This window comes from Micropterus dolomieu, linkage group LG13 (genome assembly GCF_021292245.1).
Source record: "Micropterus dolomieu isolate WLL.071019.BEF.003 ecotype Adirondacks linkage group LG13, ASM2129224v1, whole genome shotgun sequence".
In the NCBI taxonomy this organism is placed as follows: Eukaryota; Metazoa; Chordata; class Actinopteri; order Centrarchiformes; family Centrarchidae; genus Micropterus; species Micropterus dolomieu.
In genome coordinates, this window is record NC_060162.1 from 28,429,280 (window position 1) to 28,448,389 (window position 19,110).

The 19,110-nt window shown below is 39.8% G+C and overlaps 2 protein-coding genes across 4 annotated transcripts in view; both read left to right on the forward strand.

Annotated features, from left to right (window-relative positions):
- Positions 1-19,110, forward strand: part of uap1l1 (UDP-N-acetylglucosamine pyrophosphorylase 1, like 1) — a 32,501-nt gene that overhangs the window by 2,034 nt on the left and 11,357 nt on the right. The gene's annotated exons all lie outside the window — the stretch shown is intronic.
- LOC123982160 (DENN domain-containing protein 1A-like) lies at positions 38-18,601 on the forward strand. 3 transcript variants are annotated; one of them, XM_046067578.1, is made up of 18 exons: positions 38-160; positions 2,586-2,705; positions 3,349-3,418; positions 4,053-4,133; positions 5,532-5,585; positions 9,157-9,267; positions 10,239-10,339; positions 11,728-11,773; positions 12,510-12,611; positions 12,709-12,834; positions 13,079-13,180; positions 13,255-13,342; positions 14,354-14,394; positions 15,003-15,074; positions 15,173-15,229; positions 15,367-15,537; positions 16,768-16,832; positions 17,747-18,601. In XM_046067578.1, the coding sequence occupies exons 1-18, from the start codon at positions 135-137 to the stop codon at positions 17,787-17,789; spliced, it is 1,476 nt and encodes a 491-aa protein (XP_045923534.1). In that variant the 5' UTR covers positions 38-134; the 3' UTR covers positions 17,790-18,601. The 3 variants fall into 3 exon arrangements, with proteins under 3 accessions (XP_045923534.1, XP_045923535.1, XP_045923536.1); XM_046067579.1 differs by lacking the exon at positions 17,747-18,601 and having other exon boundaries at positions 16,768-16,939; XM_046067580.1 differs by lacking the exon at positions 17,747-18,601 and having other exon boundaries at positions 15,367-15,519; positions 16,768-16,939.

A 19,110-nucleotide genomic window follows, 5' to 3' on the forward strand; every position in this document is an offset into this window, starting at 1 on the left:
CAAACACTGTCCAGCGTCTCCCAGAAGCAGGCGCGCATGCGCGGAATGCAGCGCGGGTTTCTTTGGGTCGCGGCGGAAGACGACGCTGCGGAGGCTTTTCAGTCACTCTGAAGTCCGGTCGCATTTTAGTTTTTATGAGAGTGCTTATAGTGAACGCAGGGTGAGTGAACTTTTAGCTTTGGTTTGTCTCTCTGACTTGCTAACAGCGTGTAAACTGAAGCTCTCAGTGTTGCTGCTCTTGTAAAAAGGCTACACGTTGTTCTGCTGCTGTGTGCGTATTCGTCCGCTGCACATGAGAACACGTTACGCAGTTTAGATAGGCCGACCAGCATCTCTAGAAACGCTACAGACTCCTCTGTATTCATGTCAGTTGTTGGGCTCATTGCAGTTACTATCACTGTCTTCTAAACACTTATTTGTTTTCATGTAATTGTCCATTTATACCATTTATTGGTTATTTATAGTACATATTCATATTTTTAGTTGATTATTTATTAACTCGCCATTTTAATTCTATTTTAATTTAGTGTTTAATCACCAGCTACTTTTATCTGCTCATCTTGCTTTTCCCTGTCTGCTCTGTTGACTTTGTTCATCAGCAGTTTTATAAATTCACCCAAAAAAAACACAACTCACATTTTTAATTTTTTCACACCTGACTCCATTTTCACAGCAGCAGGTGAGCTGCATGTGAAGGAGGCTTGTTGTGAATCAAGTCGCCTATCGAAATGTTTAAGCGTAGTGAATGACATCGGCACCAACCTGTGTGTTCACTGTTGCTTTACCTGGGCCGTGTCCGTGTCTTCTAACATGAGTCATCATGTGGCCACCGGCACAGAATCGGCTAGGTGACACTGAACAGCCCAATCACCGGCTGATAGATCAATGCATCTCTTTAAGTTATTATTAAATGCTTTATAATGTGTTTAAAGTACTGACTCTTTGAGTGCTTATAAAAATTATTTTGCATTGCTATAAGCACACAGTATAGCACATTATAAGTATGTTTATACAGTAAAACTTCAATTAATAGCCGAGTCCCAAACAGCCGCCTGCCTCCTTAACTGGCCTGGTGTGGGGACACATTTTAACAAATAAACGCCTGCCTTAATTAAATACCTGTTCTGGTTTTTAAAGAAAGTCTTTGGATGTATAAAACCTCTTAAACCCCGTGGGGTCGCCGCTTTACCTGCTTCTAAGCTGCTTAGATCCTTAATACAAATAGGCTGTTATGTTTAAAGGTATGATCAATATGTCAGTATGGACATGCTGCACATCGTTAGACGGTTAGATTCTCCACAATACCACTGTTAAGTTCATTTAACGGAAACAAGACCCAAAGTTTAATTCTTCTAGATTTACCGGTGTAACCTGCATGGATAGAGAGGAAAAGGGGAATAAAATGCTGACTCAGGTTAACTTTGAAGCGCTCATTAAGTCCGAATGTGTCCGTTCCTTGATTATTTATATTCCTTTAGTCTGTAAAGGTCCACTGATCAAAAGAAGAATCATAACAGCTTTTCATAAAAATTAATCCAAGTTGTGAATCCTTTCATGTGAAGTCCATCGCTCTCTGTCTGCTAACTTCTGCCACACTTCTCTCATCCTGCGCCGTGTTGTTGTTCTGGTGACGTTGCTGCCTTCAAAATAAAAGCGCATAAGCCGTCTGTCAGAGCTAGATCAAATGAATGACGTGTATTTGATATTATTGGATCATTTTTACATAAATATTATTCTGTTTGAAATAAATAAACTGTTTCATAGTAGTTTCAGTTTTGTGCAAAAAGAATTAAAAGGTCTGTTCCATATGGACACGTGTCCCAAATGAAGGCAGGGTCAATTCAGTGATTTTTAGCAAATAAAAGCCTGGGCTATTATTCAGAGTTTTACGGTAATCCATTACATGGGCATCATAGAAAGTTTTACAGTTTTAACACTCGGGGTTCATAATACTAGTGTTATGTCCATAGGTTCGTTTTGCAATATGAGCAGAAACTAGGAAATTAGTGCTTTCATGTGCAGTATAGCCCGACCAATACTGGATTTTTGCAGGTGATATCGATATTTGGTAGTTTAAAAAAATGCTGCTAAAATGGCAGTATATTGCATGAAAAGTTGTAAATCTTTGCAGCAAGTTGCGCTGAGCCGCGGTGTTGGGCAGTGGCACAACCCTCCTGCATCCCTTCCCCTATTTTGGCACACATAAGTCCCAAAATGCCAAATTGGTACAGGCGAGGAACAAGTCTCAAATTCAGTCCATTCTTCAAATTAGTTTCAGCAGCAAGTCATGTATATTCATTTGCTTTTGCAGTCTAACAAAAGATAAATCCAAATCTTCTGGGTGACAGTAGAGGAAATATGGAGACACACACTATGGAGCTGTAGATCCTCAGTTAATTAACCTCTCTCTCTGCCGGTTCAGTATTTCATCTTTTTATTACACTTCATACCAAACACTGTGTATTAATGAGTTTACCACAGTAAAATAGGTAGATGTCCTACAAGAGCTGTCCTCCACACACAGGACAGAGCATGGTGAATAATGATTTGTGCTCCCTCTCCTCATTCTCTCTCTCACCCCGCAGCCTGACAGTCAACCAGGTCGGCCAGAACTTCACATTTGTGTTGACTGACATTGAGAGCAAACAGAGATTTGGCTTCTGTCGCCTCTCCTCGGGTGCCCACCACTGCTACTGCATTCTCAGGTGAGTCTGTGTGTGCAGTCAGTATTTGCCCCTAGCTTCAGGAAGTATTCAGTTGGTAATCTTATAGTGTCCATAGATTAGAATCTTTACAGAGGTGAATATGGGAAATGCTGATGAAAAGCTACTAACCCCTCCTGCTTTAGTGCCAAGCAGAAAGAGTTTTGGACAAAATAGCTCCTACATTTAGTCTTACTTACAATCTAGCCACCAAGTCTGTGAATTTATTGGAATATATTTTAAATTAAAAGCAAGTCATATCAATTAAAACATCAGGATCATGAATGAATTATAAAAACAACATTTACAGTACCAGCATTCTAGAAGTGTCTGCATCATAGTGTTAATGTATTTAGCAGAAATGTAGCTCTTTACAGTGTAAGGATGTTTGATAAAAATAAAAATAGTATCTCCCATGAGCTTGTTAAAGGTAGCCCAACGAAACCTATCACTCCTCTAACAACCAGATTAACCAGATACATTTCACAGATACTAAAGTTTGCTCTCAACATTTACCAGTCCAAACTGATGGGGGATCAATTTTGAAAATGTTAAATGAAACAATCTTTAAGATGTGCTGTTAGCCCCCAATTCTGTAATTCACAAACTTTGTAATAGGACCGAACCCTTTTTTTGTTTGTCTCAGCTACCTGCCCTGGTTTGAAGTCTTCTACAAGCTGCTTAATATACTTGCAGATTACACCATCAAAGGCCAGGTAAGTCATGGACAGGTAACTCATTTTGTTATGTGGACATGGGGTTGTATCAGATTTCTTGACTTAAGTCAGGAATTTGTCAGCCAATTTCTTCTCTTTACATGTGGCTGTACGACAGCTCCCATCAGTATTTTGCTTTTGAGTAAAATTAAAACACGTTTGTCACATTGGCTTCAGATTATGGAGAAGTATAAAAATGGCAACATGGAACAGACTGCTAGTTTCTGTTTACATTTATTTATCACTTTAGACCTTCTCCACTGGAACAACTCACCCATCTCCTTGATTGGAAGAATAGCAGCAGAAGAAATGTTCGTACTACCAAAAATACATTTAAAAAACTCTGTGACCAGAGCAGCCTACTCAGAAACTCACTCTCTGTCTATGTGAGGGCAAAAACTGCTCAGAGAAATGACCGACAGCACATAAAAGCGGTAACTGTAGATAGCCCTGAGTACCAAACTAATTGTCAGTCAGGATTTTAATTCTGACATACTGGAAACCTCTGCTTAATATTGTGCTATGAAACGCACTGGATCAATGAGGAATTTGAGTAAGAGTTGTGTTTGTATTTTTTGCATGTGGTCTTTTTAAGCGGCCATTGCATGGATTTTGGACTTTGTGATTGTTTCAGGAAAGCCAATGGCAAGAGCTCCTGGTGTCACTACATACTCTCCCTATCCCTGAGCCTGGAGTCCCTGTTCATCTTGGTGTGGTGAGTCTGACTTTACCACATCACATCTAAATGAGCTCAGTTTAACCTGGAAACACTGGAAGTATCTGTTTTCTTACTTCTTACTTACTTACTTTCTTTCTTCTGTTTTACTAAGAATTCTTGTTTAGATGACAACAGGTGCAAACACAATAGAGGTGGCTGTATTTAAATAAGGGTTCTGTGTGTTTTAATGGTTTCTGCCATGTATGTGGAAATCGTATGTACCTGCCCATCCTGCCTGAGATTGTACTAAGTACTAGGGACAGCAACCTGGAAAAAACTGCTTTGGCAAACCCCAGCAGAAACAGATACAGTATGCTGGAATGACCCAGATGCGAGGAAATGCCTGCAGATCGTGCTTCATCCAGCCAGAGGGAACGATCACCGACCGTCCACACCGTGCCCAGTCGCTCCGCAATCTTCTGTCCCTGGCCCTGTGTGCCCCAACACCCAATTCCCTCTCCCATACCTACAGTGGGTTGTGTCGCTATTATGACCAGCGCGCTGTGAACAGTTGATGATTGTTCCCTCTGGCTGGATGAATTTTATGCGTGATCCATGCACTATGCAGCTGGGGGCTCTCCGCAGCGCCACGCAACTTTCTAAATTCTTCCAAGTCATGTCCCCCCCGATGCTATGGTATGGTTTGCACACTGTGAGGAAATGCAGAGTTGCAAGAAGTTTAGGCATGGCAGGTATTGCGTGACTCCTTCTTGTAACTGTCTCCAAATCAGCCCTTAGGTCAGCTAACAGCTCCAATTGTCATAATGTAAGAACTTTTAGACTCAAAGGCAGACTCGGAACAGCTCAAAGGGGTAACAAAAGGATTTTATTGAGATGTGCAACAGAAGGCTAGGTGATATGTTTCAACAAGGCAGAGCACGGAGGGGTACTTTGTCCAGGCGGGGTATGAGCGGAGCAGGGCGTGGCGTTCAGCAGAGTCTCCAGAGGAAGAGTGATCCACGTGTGATTAACTGACGATCTGGTGAAGAATGGTGAGGAGTACTGGGGTTGATATACTGCAGGAGCTTGATTAGTGGCATGAGGACCAGGTGTGTAGCTGGAGCTTGGCTGCAGGAGCCAGAGAGTGTAGCCACGCCCAGACAAACAGACACAGACATAAAACACAGGTAAGGGGGGAACAAAAGAATACAAGGTAGTGGGGAGATACTGCAACCAACACCAATATGGAGACGAAAGACGTCATTCTCCGTGCACACCGTTAGGAGATCAGCTTACATGTTTGCTTGTGATAGTTTGCACATGTTTTTACTCACGCAAACCTTAAGTAAATCCGGCCCTCTGTGTTATTATGCATCATCATACATGTCTGTTTCATAGGAATAGAGAAAAATGAGTCAAACTGGCACTGATCCTCTTCTTTTCTGTTTGCTCCAGCATTCCTTCTTCACTGTGCCTGACACAGGGGAACTCCCCAGCATACCTGAGAATGTGAGTGTTGTCATCTCCCCCACGTGCTGAAATCCCATCCCAGTCAAACCTCTAAACAACTTACATTTGGCTAATGAGAAACTCACTGTTAGTACAATTGATTTGTATCTGTGAGCAGTTACAGATCAGGTCAGTTAGAGACTACAGACAGGTTTCTGAGTGACATAGCCAGTGAAATGTGCAGAACCACAGAAATGTTAAAAGAATAAACTTTATTCATTTCATGGTCTGACAGTTTACACTGTTACTGTGTGTTCATGGATGTTAAATGAATTGTGCAAACGTTGAAGAATGATGTCATGAGTATAGCAGTTCTGTGTTGTCTGGTGGTCTACCAAAAAACTTAAGTGTCGAAGGGTTCATGTAGTGTTCAGACATGGCTGGGCCAGTGTTGTAGAGACAGATCCATATACTGTACAGAAAGATGCTTTAAAAGTATGATTAAAAACTTCAGTTCTGCAACTAAACTAAGCTTTTATTGCTCCCCCAATATTAACAATAGGCCTTTACTGTCTGTACCTCTGTGTGTATATTGTGTAGACTGTCTCCCTCCCTCTCTCTCTCCTTCCATCTCTCTTTCTCTGTCCCTCTGTTCCTCTATTGCTCTCTCTATGTTCCTCTCTCTCTCTCTCTCTCTCTCTCTCTCCCGGTGGAGGCAGATGGCCGCCCACCCTGAGCCATGGTTCTGCTCAAGGTTTCTGCCTCTTAAAAGGAAGTTTTGCTCTTGGTGGGAATTGTTGGGTTTCTGTAAATAACATCACAGAGTACTGTCTAGACCTGCTCTTTTATGAAAAGTGCTCAGAGATCACGTTGTTGTGATTTGGCGCAATATAAATAAAACTGAATTGAATTAATTAGCACTAAGTGTCTTTAACAGTGGATTTCCTTGAATTTGAAGATATAATACATGGAAAAAGAAATAAAATAATAAATCTTCTAGTAAAAAGTTCACTTTAACCAGTCTGTTTTATGGGCAACAAAAATGTAGAGAGAAACAGACTTAAAATGATTGTGGTTGTTATTATTGCGTGGAAGAGGGACGTTCCACACTTTCTGAAAGTTTGATACTGCTTCCAGCAATCAGTGATCGGCTCCAAAGATCCTCCTCACAGCACCCTTAGTTGGGAGTTTATTCGTGTAAAGCTGCATTTTGCTAGCTAAGACCTACACTTTGACACATCCTGGAGGGGCGTAGATGTGAATAAGGTCAAATAGAGTATCGTTGAAGTCCTTATCCCGTATGGAAAGGATTTGAGGACATCTTCAGGCGGACGTGTATAAAGTTTTCTTCCTTTCCAAGTATCAACAAGGATGTTCGTTTGCGTTCAGCAGCCCATTCCGCACCTGCGCAGTGTGTACCACAGTCCCTCTCGCGGATCAGCGGTAACGTGTTGGGCACTGGCAGTAATACTGTACTTTGTTTATATTTGGAAATAAAATGAAGACAATTTTGCAATTATCCTTATGACTCTGCATTATTTTACTTGCTGTGTAGGCCTACCAACAAATCCACTCTTTTTTACCTGTTAAAATACCTTTAAATGGCCAATCAACTCATAAAATGCAGTATTTCACTTGCCAGAAAATTATTGAAGCCTTTTGTTATTGACTGAAAGGTTATTTCTGCCCTGAAATTAGTTGATTTCATTCAGAAGCGTTATATTTGACAGATTATAGCTCACCTAGTACTTTTTCCCTCTTAAAATACCTTTAAATGGCCAATACAACCCTTAAAATGCAGTAGGCTATTTTACTTGCCAGAAAGTGATTGAAGAGACTGGGCAATACAGCTCCAGCAGACAGCAGTCACTTTTCGGCACGACACCTGCAGCTGCTGCCAGTGCTTGTGGCGTTATGGTGCGTTCCAGTTGACCTGGTCGTCCCGACTTTCCGAGTCGGAAATCCGACTTCAGGGGGTGTTCCAGTTGAAAGTTCCAACTGGGAACTCGGAAATTCCAACTTCCCATGTCAAATGGAACGCACCAATACCTGAAGTCGGATTTCCGACTCGGGAAGTCGGGAGAATCGCACTACCCCGACTTCGTGATCCAAGATGGCTGTCGGGGTATCAACAGTTAGTGAAAGCTGTAGTTTATACTGTTTATTAGCACTTCTGTGTACTTGTGTCTCATATACATGTGCGTACACAAAGTGCTGTCCAACAGCTGTCTGTGGACGTGTTGCTACAGTGGTTAGTGTGAGTAAATGCTGCACAATGCGTTTTTTTAATCAACCGGCGTATCAATAACTAACCTGGCTAGTTGTAAACAAACAGCTGGCCGAGCGAGTTTTTCCGACTTAACTGGAACGCCGTCAACTCGGGTGTGACGTCATTCCCAGCTCCGACCTCCGACTTCCGAGGTAAATGGAACGCGAGTATATGCTAAGTAACTAGGTAATAACTATATTATTTCTGGGCAACTTGCCCAACACTGAGTTGACAATAAGGATCGGATAAATTGGGTATGTTTTGATTATTGCTTGTTATAGGCTATGTCGAATGTTTACTTCGAATTTGTTGTCAATTGATCACTCATATAGCCTATATAGGGCCTACACTTTGCTGTATGAATGGTTGCTTTTTAAGTCGTCCTGATGTTAAAGGTTTTGGCACGTTATAAATTAATTTCTTGTGAATTGTTGTGACATTGTTTGTAAGGCCTTTTCAGAAGGCTTTGATCCGCGGGGTCGCTCTGCGCTCCTTATCAACAGACAGGCAAACAAGCGCTCCGCGAGGTAACCATGGCAACGGCTTCTGTGAAACTGGCGCGGTCGTTTTCGTCTCACGCACACGCCCGCGCGCTGAAATGTCAAACTTTTTCCTACAGTTTATCAATAGACAGAGACTGATCTGCTGTTTGATCTGAGTTTCCTGAATAATATAACCACCAACAATATAGCCACCAGGTCTTAAACGGGCAACAACCTTTGCTGCCTTCTCTTATTCATTAAAAAAAAAATCTATTAACTTCTACTAAACTAATACTAAAGTTAGTAGTTAACTTAGACTGTTGAAGTTTGGTTAAAAACAAATACAAAATAATAATTATTATACAGAGGATGATTCCCACTCCAACACATCCATCAAATACCGTATTGGCATGGTCCTGCTTTACCCTCCATGATATAATAGAGCCGCTGCCAGTTTTATCGGGGTGTGGGGGAGGTCTCAGTATATTTTCCTGCTTTTTTTCCTTTTGCCAATCACATGCCTGACAAATACATGAAAGGTTTAGATTAGATCTAATAATTATTACTTTCTAAAAGGTCATCAGTTTGATCTAGAAAGTTATAATTTTTACCTTTATAAATGGTAATAATGAGAAAGCAAGTCATTCTTTTGGCCTACAATGCTGTAATAATGCGGCGGGAGAACTGTCATTTTTATTTTTATTAACTTGACCAGATTTAAATAACGTGTTGGTGTTTGTACTTGTCAAGTGAAACAGCTACTGAATACTTTCTGTGCAGAGTTTTATGACTTGAACCACAGTTTATACCATTCATACTGAATCATGTGCCTTCACAACTAACTCTCTTGTTTTTCTCTTATTGTGTTTGACCCTTGCAGAGAAACCTAACAGAGTACTTTGTAGCAGTAGATGTCAATAACATGCTTCATCTGTACGCTAGTATGCTTTATGAACGTCGAATCCTCATCTGCTGTAGCAAACTAAGCACTGTAAGTAGAGTCCACCTCCTGTGTATTTTCTCTTCCACAGTTCTGCCCACGTTGGTCTCTTTAGAAAAGTCACTGTTTAAGTAATGAGAAGGTCTTTTATTAATCGATATATTGCAGTAACTCGGCATTTTAGAGTTTAGAAAATGTTTTTTTTAGATGTCATTTTGAGACCTATAAACTTATAAAGTTTACTTAACTAATAAATGTTGCTATTTTGAGGTGCTTTTTTCCCTGACCTTAAATCTACAGTATTAATCAGTGTAAGTAAAGACCTGACTTGGAAATTGCAATCATGCCAAGCCGATATTGCCAGTTTGGATATCAATAAACCAGTGCCGGACAGTACATCTGTTGATATCTGAGAAACTATAAAGGGGTCTATATGTTAGAAAAGTAAGAAGAGCTATGATAAATGGATTAAACCTGCACATCATCATCTTTTTACTGGAAAGCACAGAACACAGCATGAGTTTCAATGTCAACATTTCAACACATGTTTAAGGGATGTCAAGATAACACAATTTAATCCCAAGTAGTGTATAGCCATAAATCTCTGACCAAAATCAAAACTTTAAATGTAAGCAGGTGTTGTAGATGAATATTTGGCTACACTGTGGTATTGACCTTATGCGGCCTGCGGCAGGAACGTCCTGTTTTGTCTCTTAACTTCAGGTTGCTTTTGTTGGCTATAGTAAATACAAGTCCGAAGTTGCAGCCCCGTTTCACAGAGCCTGCTATACATTTATATAGACGTCATTAATTCATTAACTAAATGAATGCTGTGCAAAGACACATGGATGCACCTTAAACAATAATAATAATTTATAATGTACTGTATAAATTATATTTTGTTTTAGTGATTGTTTTTGTTTCTGAATTGCATTTTAAACTATCAGCTGTCTAAATAACTGTTTATATAGAGGAGCAATGTGACATTACATATTATATTTGATGTTTGTCCTTGTTCACAGTTAACAGCTTGTGTCCATGGGTCTGCAGCCATGTTATATCCAATGCACTGGCAACATGTTTACATTCCTGTCCTGCCTCAACATCTGTTAGATTATTGCTGGTGAGTATGCTGGCTGTCTTTCTTTCCTCTGCTTAACAAAGGGGTACTTTCTGCACAGCTAAACACACCAGTGACCAAGAATGTACGCACATGTCTTTATACCATTGTAGTTTTTAAGTTTGATAATGATGTTTTGTCTACATGTTATGATGCTGTCTTGATAATTGAAATTATTTTGCTCCTTGCTACTGCCAACTCCCCTCACAGATGATTCACGTTAAAAGTGTTCTAGCTCAGTGGGTAGGGTTTTAATCAGGGTCGGCAGAGCCTGAAAAGTCTGAAAAGGCACTAAATACATTTTCAGGGGGGCAAAGCACTAGATGGTAGGTCTTAAATAATCAGTATAACAAAAGTCATAAATGCTAGTTCTAAAATGTTTGTGTGTGTGATTGAAGGCTGTCAGGAGACAGCATACACCTACAAACTAAAAGTGTCAGTGACATTGAATTGGATGGCAAACACTGTTACTAATGCTAGCTCCGGTAGCTAGAATGCTCATCAGCTCAGAATGGACAAGTGTATACTGCTTATTCAGGCCCAAATTGAAGTCATTTATTTAATTATATCATTAGGAATTATTGAATACATATGGAATGACAGTACTGACAATAATAATACATATTTCTAGGCCATTTTGTCTCTTCTGGTTTTCCATCATACTTTCATACTTATGTAAATGAAGGATGAAATAAATAAATTGCATTATATGTGGTATTAAAAGGTCTTACATTTGACCAGATGAACCCTGCAGAAATCCTGTTAATGTGAAACAGTGGCTGTGTTGTTTTATGAGTTAGATAGAATTGTAGAAACTCAATTGACAAAATGAGCAGAAACAACAAACAGTATTTTAATTAAATAGAAACTGAGAACAGCAGAATGTTAAGTATGACTGTTGTACTGATGAATCTAAAAAATGAAATATGTAATTTTTGTTAGGTTATTGTATCCATCTGACTGTGTAGTAAACGTTGGATTGTGGTAAACATTACTGTCGTTGGGGCTCATACCATGCTGCTGGAGAAATGTTACTGAGGTTTGTTAGGCAGCTCTTACCCTGCATAACCATGCCAATGTGTTGTCTTACATCAGAAATTGAGTAATATTATATTTATGTTAATGGTACGTGATCTGTTAATAAGATTTTCAACTGCATAACAAACACAATGATACAAAACAACTTCACAAACATGACTGTATGTTCTGTTGTCATTCAACATGCAAGAGGTAATGGATGTGTAAGTTGTTTGTAAGTGTTTAAGTTCAGATCTAGGAGAGCTGAGGGAGCATTTGAAGAACGTTTATCTGACAGGCAAAGTAGGGCTGTAGGGCCAAAGTATTGATCTTGGGCATAAACGTTGTAACTATGAAACCGGCTCTATTTTCAGTGCCCCAATGCCCTACCTCATCGGAGTACATTCCAGCCTGATGGAGGTAAGGTTTCTATGACACAGCAACAAGGTCATTCAGGATTTGGTTGTTACGATAAGTTCCCTTTGTTTATATTGATCTCTGCTTTAGGAAGTGATTGGAATCAAAACATTAGCGGTGGGATGGATAAGTTGTTAGTATGCCAGCTTGCTGTAAGAAATATAACATGGTTAAAAAGAAAGAAGATCTATTAAAGTATTTATACATTTTATCTAACGTAGATTCCATATAGGAAAAATGGGAGGACACATATAGAACACAGAGATATTTATTTTTAAAGTGGCTGATGAAGATTCCCTGAATATCAACCCATTTAGAATGTTTGTTAAACACCACTTTGTTCTAGAAGGATAACTTGCAAACAGAAATGATGATTTAAAAAAAGATTATTTAAGTGTAGAATCTAATACATTTTGTGTTTTCTATATAATAATTATATTCACGTGTATATATGAAGTAGCATTCAGAATTTCCTTTTCTTGATCTTTTGATGTTTTAATTGAAGTTATTAGGCCTGCTGATATATGTTTGTTTGTTAGGATGTGTAGGTTTGAATTTGTATTATGGTCTGTCAGTGTTGTTTGGGCTCTGTTTATTGTTTTCTGGTGATTTATGCCATGGTTGTGTTCATTATAAAAAAGAACAGTTTTACCCTGCTTCATCTGGTACCGACAGCTGTTACATGCACAGTGACTCTGTGTCTGTAGACTCTTGTCAGTATACTCTGTGTTGCTTGTAGAAAGTTCGAGGGATGGCTCTGGATGATGTGGTGGTCCTGAATGTGGACACAAACACCCTGGAAACCCCTTATGATGACCTGCAAAGCCTGCCCAATGATGTGGTGAGGAACCATTGTACAGAGCACAAGATGTTTTAGGAAAACCGTTTTTAACATGGATGGAAACATTCACAAATAAAAATGTGTTCTCATGTTTCAGGTTTCATCTTTAAAAAGTCGCTTGAAGAAGGTTTCAGCAACAACTGGGGACGGCGTGGCTCGAGCCTTCCTCAAGACTCAGGCGGCACTGTTCGGCAGCTACAGAAACGCTCTGCAGATTGAGCCGGTCAGTACATACTGCAGACCAGAGGCATGAAGGATGCAGGAAACAAAGAGTGATAGAGTTTATGTTGATCCTTTCATTTGGGTTTGGGTATGATGGCACACCCAAAGTCCTTGTACCACCCCTGGATACGGGCACACCCTATGCCCGTATCCTTAAATTTTGATCAAATGTCTGGGCTACTGGGCACTGAAAATAAAATGTTGAATGTGTTAGAGACACTTTCTGTGTTTTCCCACGTTTTTAGGAAGAACCAATAACATTTAATGAGGAAACCTTTGTGAACCATCGTTCCAGTGCCATGAGACAGTTCCTCCAGAATGCCATCCAGCTGCAGCTCTTCAAACAGGTTGGCATACTTTCTCATACCTCTATTTCTCCCTTCCTCTTACACTCTAATACATTTTGTGGTTCAACCTTCAGTTCATTGACGGCCGCTTGGACCTGTTGAACTCAGGAGAAGGTTTCAGTGACATCTTTGAGGAGGAGATCAACATGGGCGAATATGCAGGTGAGTCAGCAGGTGTTAGTGTGTTACGGTTTAAACACGTCCTCTGAAATGAATGGTGTGCACCTATACTGCTTATCCATTTAAAGGACGATAACTTAAATAACAGGAGGAGACATGATGTGTGTTTTGTTGTGTTTGACATGAAAGCTAACACACCACGCAAATGCGGCCCACCCATTTTTAAATTTGTTCAGTTTCCTGTTTTGACTATAAACTTCTGGTTGCTATTGCTGGCTATAGGTAATGCAAGTCAGACGTCTCTGTCCTGATTGGTTCAGACAGCTATACATTTCTCAAAGTTGGGAACAGTTCCACATCTATGAGGAGGTCATGACATCACCACAGACATCAGATTAAAAAGACTATCCTTGGAGCAAAGTTAGCCCCTGAGTTATCGCACTTACAACGAGCTTACTGTGTGTGTTGAAGTAAATGTTTGTATGGTTGAATATTTCAAGAGATGTTTAACTTATCAATACAATGATTTAAAGATGGTAATATTATTTACATTCTCACAAACGATCGCTAAACCAGGTGATTTTTACCTAACCCTGTTTTGGTAACAAAATATTTCACACATTTTAAACAGCCACTCGAACAACTTCTGTTGTGATAATAAACACATAATAAAAGACACTTTTAAAACAGTAAGATGACCAGCTGTGTGGGGCGACTGATCAATTTAGAGTTGTTTGTCAGACTGCTGTAGAAGAAATTCTCATTTTTCTTTTAGCTCTGTCAGCCCTTCACGCTGTACCTTTTTATTATAACACTTGGTAGGTTGTGGTGACACATTCTCACTTTTGGTGTAGACAGGAAGTTAAAAGGAAAAAACACTGGCGTTGAAGCACAGCCTTGGTGCTGAAACACATAAGGTCAATAGACAGGATACCACTGTCTGTTATACACTGCAGTAATCAGATTCCAGACTAGATTTCCTAGACCTTCTCAGCTAGTACCCAGCATATCACTACTTGATGTTGTTGACCTTTTATTGTTGTGAGCCCACAGGCAGTGACAAGACCTACCACCAGTGGCTGTTCACTGTGAAGGTGAGCTAGTCTGAATGCAGTTACCCAGACAAACAGCACATTAACCTAAGAAGTACACTGAATACATGTGTGGTATTTCTGTCATTAGTCTTTGCTCTGCTAACAGCAGGAAACCGCAATGTGAGTGCATGCCTGTATGTCTGTCCATCTATCCATCTCAACAGCCACTTGCCAGAAAACTCACTATGGATTTGAGTGCGCCCCAGAAGATGATTCCTAATGATTCTGGTGACACACTGTCCTTTACCACCTGCACCTTGTCAAATTTTCCCCTCCCCTAATATTTTGGACTACAAGTGGCCAGATTTTATTAAAATGTGTTAAAGATTTTCATCCACACCATATTTCTCTCCAGATTGGGTCTTATTGCTTTTGGAACTCCTTGACTTGTGTTCAAACTCCACCATCAGGCCAAACTTCTATACTGTACACAAGAAATATAGAAATTTAATCCTGCTGTTGGTAGAGCTTTAGAGCTGCACTCGTGCGCCTGTGCAGGATGTCCATTTCATAAGACCAACCCTTTCAGAATACACTATCTCCTGTCAGGATAACTGATTGTGGTACATCCCATCACTAACCGATTTTGTGTAAATGTTTTCTGACAGAAAGGAGGCGGGGCTATCCTCAACACAGTGAAGACCAAGGCAAACCCAGCCATGAAGACCGTTTACAAGTTTGTAAGCATGTTTCTGGCTTCTGTTAAAAAACAGAACATTAACTGTTAGTTTAAAATAACAACTGCAGTGATCCATCTTTGTTTATGTTTGTTTGACAGGCTAAGGACCATGCAAAAATGCGTATCAAGGAAGTCAAGAGCCGGCTTAAGCAGAAGGTATGTAGCTCTACACTGCCGACAAACCGTTCTTTGTTGTTCTAGTAAACTCTGTTTCCCTGGTGTTTCAATCTTAAGCTCCAGTGTCATCATTCCTTTCAATGTCAATCTCCACCTCCCACGTGTCCCCCCTGCAGGAACAGGCAGAAAATGGCTTCTCCACAGCAGGGTCAGCGGTCATTGATGACGACAACACAGCAGGGTTTACCTCTTCCGCCGGTGCGGTCAGGAGGGAGGGGCCACTGCGAACCTTGGACGACCACAGGCCAATCACTGTGCACTTTGGACAGGTGGGCAGAAATGATGTGGTGAGTAGGAAGAGATGGCGATGTTTCATATGAATCATGTGGTTATAAAATGATTGATTGATATAATTTGTCAGAGATTATTCCATATTATCACACAGCTCTCCTCTCCCTTCCAAACACTAGCTACCCTCCAGGCAGTCAGTGGACAGGAAGTTGTTCCTGTGATGTAGAGACAGAGCTCAGTTAAAACTTTATGGATGAAAGATACTTTTGTTACAGATTAAGAACTCACCACTCTGAAACTCTTGCTCCAGTTCATGTTGCCGAGCTGGTTGGCAAGATCATTTAGAGACAAGATGTATCACTCCATAGCTAAAACGAAGCCTTCAACACAGGGTAAAAAGAGGAGCTGCAGCAATGTGCAGTATCAAAAGAAATATGGTGTTTTATGAAAATTAAACCATGTAAACCTGTTCTGGTAGAACCCCTAAATAGGATTTTGAACCTGAAAATGAGCAGAATATGACCTCTTTCATATTTAAACTTATGATCAATATGTCAGTATGGACATGCTGCACATTGTTAGATCAGTTAGATTCTCCACAATTCAATCATTCAGTTCATTTAACGGAAACAACAAGACCTAAAGTCTTAGATATAGATTTACGATGCTGCCTACACAATAAAAGCGCATAAGCCGTCTGTCGGAGCTAGATCAAATGAGTGACGTGTATTTCATATTATTGGATAATTTTTGTACAAGTAATATTCTGTTTGAAATAAATAAACTACTCATAGTAGCCTATTTCAGTTTTGTGATGTGTTTGATTGAGAGAAGGTCCTGTAACCTGCTGCAGTTTTGGAGATTATTTATAAGTTATTTAATAATCAGTGTTTTATTATAAACATAGAGTTGACTGGACTCCAGGAAGAATAGCCAGTGTTTATGCTGGTGCTGATGGGGAGCCTAATAAAAAAATTAATACAAAATGTTCCATTAAAGAAAAGTTACAAAAATGTTTGTGTGTGCTGTCCATTATGTCAAATATAGTTCTTAGAAGGAAAAATAAAATCAGAATCGGCAGGTCCAGCTTTGAAAAAAATTGGAAATTGGAATCAGCAAAGTTGCAATCGGTGGATCTCCAGTAACTATGTTTTGGTCCGTTTTTATGTTGATTGTTTGCTTCCTTTGCTTTTCAATGCATATATACTGTATATACCTATGGGTCTCTCTGGCGAGGAGTTAGATATGCCTGAATAAATTGTTCCCTTGTTTTTTCACTTCCACAGGCTCGGCCACCAATGGTGTTGAAGAGGCCAAGCAGCAATGTGAGTCTGGAGAGCAGTGTTGACCAGTAAGTCTACCTCCACTTTATACTGTACACCCCACTTTCCATGATGCTATTAAGGAATTACATTCACATATTAAAATAGCCAATTGTTGTTGAGACAGAGGGGGAAACCTGCTAATGTGTTTCTCTGAGTTTGTAGAGAGCAAGAAATGTAACATTACAAGACCATATTAACCTTCTGAACATAACAAATCCTGTTAACTACTGAGTAATTTAGGAGTGTGTTTGTTCTTAATTATTCAAGTTGCCTCACTTGCAATATAAATGCATTGTTAATGTTTAACACTTCCTGCAGCTGCTTCACAGTAAAAGCCAAAGAGTGCTGCTTTACCAGCTTCATACGATTTGCTTGACTTTACTGCATTCTCTCTGATACTTTGCACTCTTTGTATTGTGGTTATTCCAAATAGAACATAGTAAATATACCTCTATCAAAGTGAGATACTACAAAATATGTATTGATATTTGTCTTGCAGACTTTTTTGGGTGTGTGTGCATGACTAGACAATTTTGTCAGGACATCTCATGACTGGCACCCATAAAATATAATGAAATAAAACCTAAAATAAAATAAATAGTTATGCACTAAAGAAATCACAATATAATAGACAATATGTATGATACACAAGATACAAAATGTTTTAACCCATACCAGAAAGAAAGAACTTGCTTTTAAATGTCTTCAATTTAATGAGGAAAAGTGGATGTGTTGTAGTGGTTTTTCAGCCATCAGTAACTTTAATAAATAATCACTACCAAGCTTATTGGAACCAAGCACTGAGACACAAAAGTAATTTTAATCTTTGACTGCAGAGAAGTACGTACAAATCTGGAAAATGAAGGGTCGGATGTCAGTAATTCAGACAACAACATTTCTCTTGGCATCAACATTTACTCCCCAAAGTTCTCTTCTGCAGCGCGCTCCTCCCTATAGAAGAGGATACTCCTGATGTCACCTGATCATATGCTGTTACACTTTAACCCACTTGGTGGTGCCATTATACAAGGAACTCTCTGGTCTGAGACAAGAAAACATCTGCCCGTTTCTAGTTTTCTTTCGTCCTTGGAAAAGGATAAGAAAAGGGATGTTTTGGAGAAAATGAGCTCGCAGCCCTCACTCACTTCAACACCCTCTTTGTTACATCAGACGTCTGCCAGACACACTAAGGGTCTCCTGCAGATGGCTTCCTGTGTCTCTTACTGAGACAGAGGAAAGAGACAGCACACTGACAGATGTTTTACTCTGAACTATTTCACATTCTCTGTTGCGTGTGGTTTTGCTTAATGTTAATGTGAAAATGTGAATATTACATGGAGAACATTTTGTGCCACGCCAGTTTTTCAGTAAGACCATCCTGAGTGCATTTTCAAGGAACATTTTAGTTGCTTCATTTGAGTGAGTAAGTAAGTAAGTAAGTAAGCTTGATTTATTGAGCATTCTGAGTATGTTCAGTTTGATAACTGATCTAAAAATGAAATGATGTTTTCTAACTTACCAGAAGAGAGAGTTATGTAAGTCTAAAATGCGAAGTGAATGTAAAGTAGCCCACGTTATAGTGACAGAGTTAATGAGCAGGAGTAACTGTGTTGCAGCTTTGTACTTCTTCAGGGGGACAGAAAAAATCTTACACCTTTCAGCTGCCAAATACAGTCACACAGGGTTCAACGTTTTTGGCTTTCTTTCAGCAACCCTCGACCTTGTTTTGGTGTATGGTATTGAAATTGAACATTTAGTGGTGTTCCCACAGAATCCCTCTTTATCCGACCACTGTTTAATAACTTTTGAGTTTGTATTGCTGAACTACACGCCATTGGGCAAAAATTTCTATACAAGATGTCTGTCTGATAGTAATGTAGCTAAATTTAAGGATGCGATTCCATCAGCTCTAAATACATTATCTAGTCACAAAGTAACGGAGGACTCCTATGCTAATTTCAGTCCCTCCCAAATCGATCATCTTGTTGATAGTGCTGCAGGCTCGCTGCGAATGACACTGGACTCTGTAGCCCCTCTAAAAAAGAAAATACTAAAACAAAGACGGTTAGCTCCATGGTATAATACTGAAACTCACAAATTAAAGCAAATATCGTGGAAACTTGAGAGGAATTGGCGTTCCACCAAAGTGGAAAATTCTCGTTTAATTTGGCAAGATAGTCTTAAAACTTATAGGAAAGCCCTCCGAAATGCCAGAGCAGCGTACTACTCGTCATTAATAGAGGAAAATAGGAACAACCCCAGGTTTCTTTTCAGCACTGTAGCCAGGCTGACAGAGAGTCACAG

What these genes read in the sequence shown, in the direction of transcription:
- LOC123982160 (XM_046067578.1), top strand. Translation starts at nt 135, where the DNA reads ATGAGAGTGCTTATAGTGAACGCAGG. An exon ending in AGAGCCGGCTTAAGCAGAAG is followed by an intron (nt 15,230 to 15,366) that starts GTATGTAGCTCT and finishes TCCCCCCTGCAG; the next exon opens with GAACAGGCAGAAAATGGCTT. An exon ending in AGGTGGGCAGAAATGATGTG is followed by an intron (nt 15,538 to 16,767) that starts GTGAGTAGGAAG and finishes TCACTTCCACAG; the next exon opens with GCTCGGCCACCAATGGTGTT.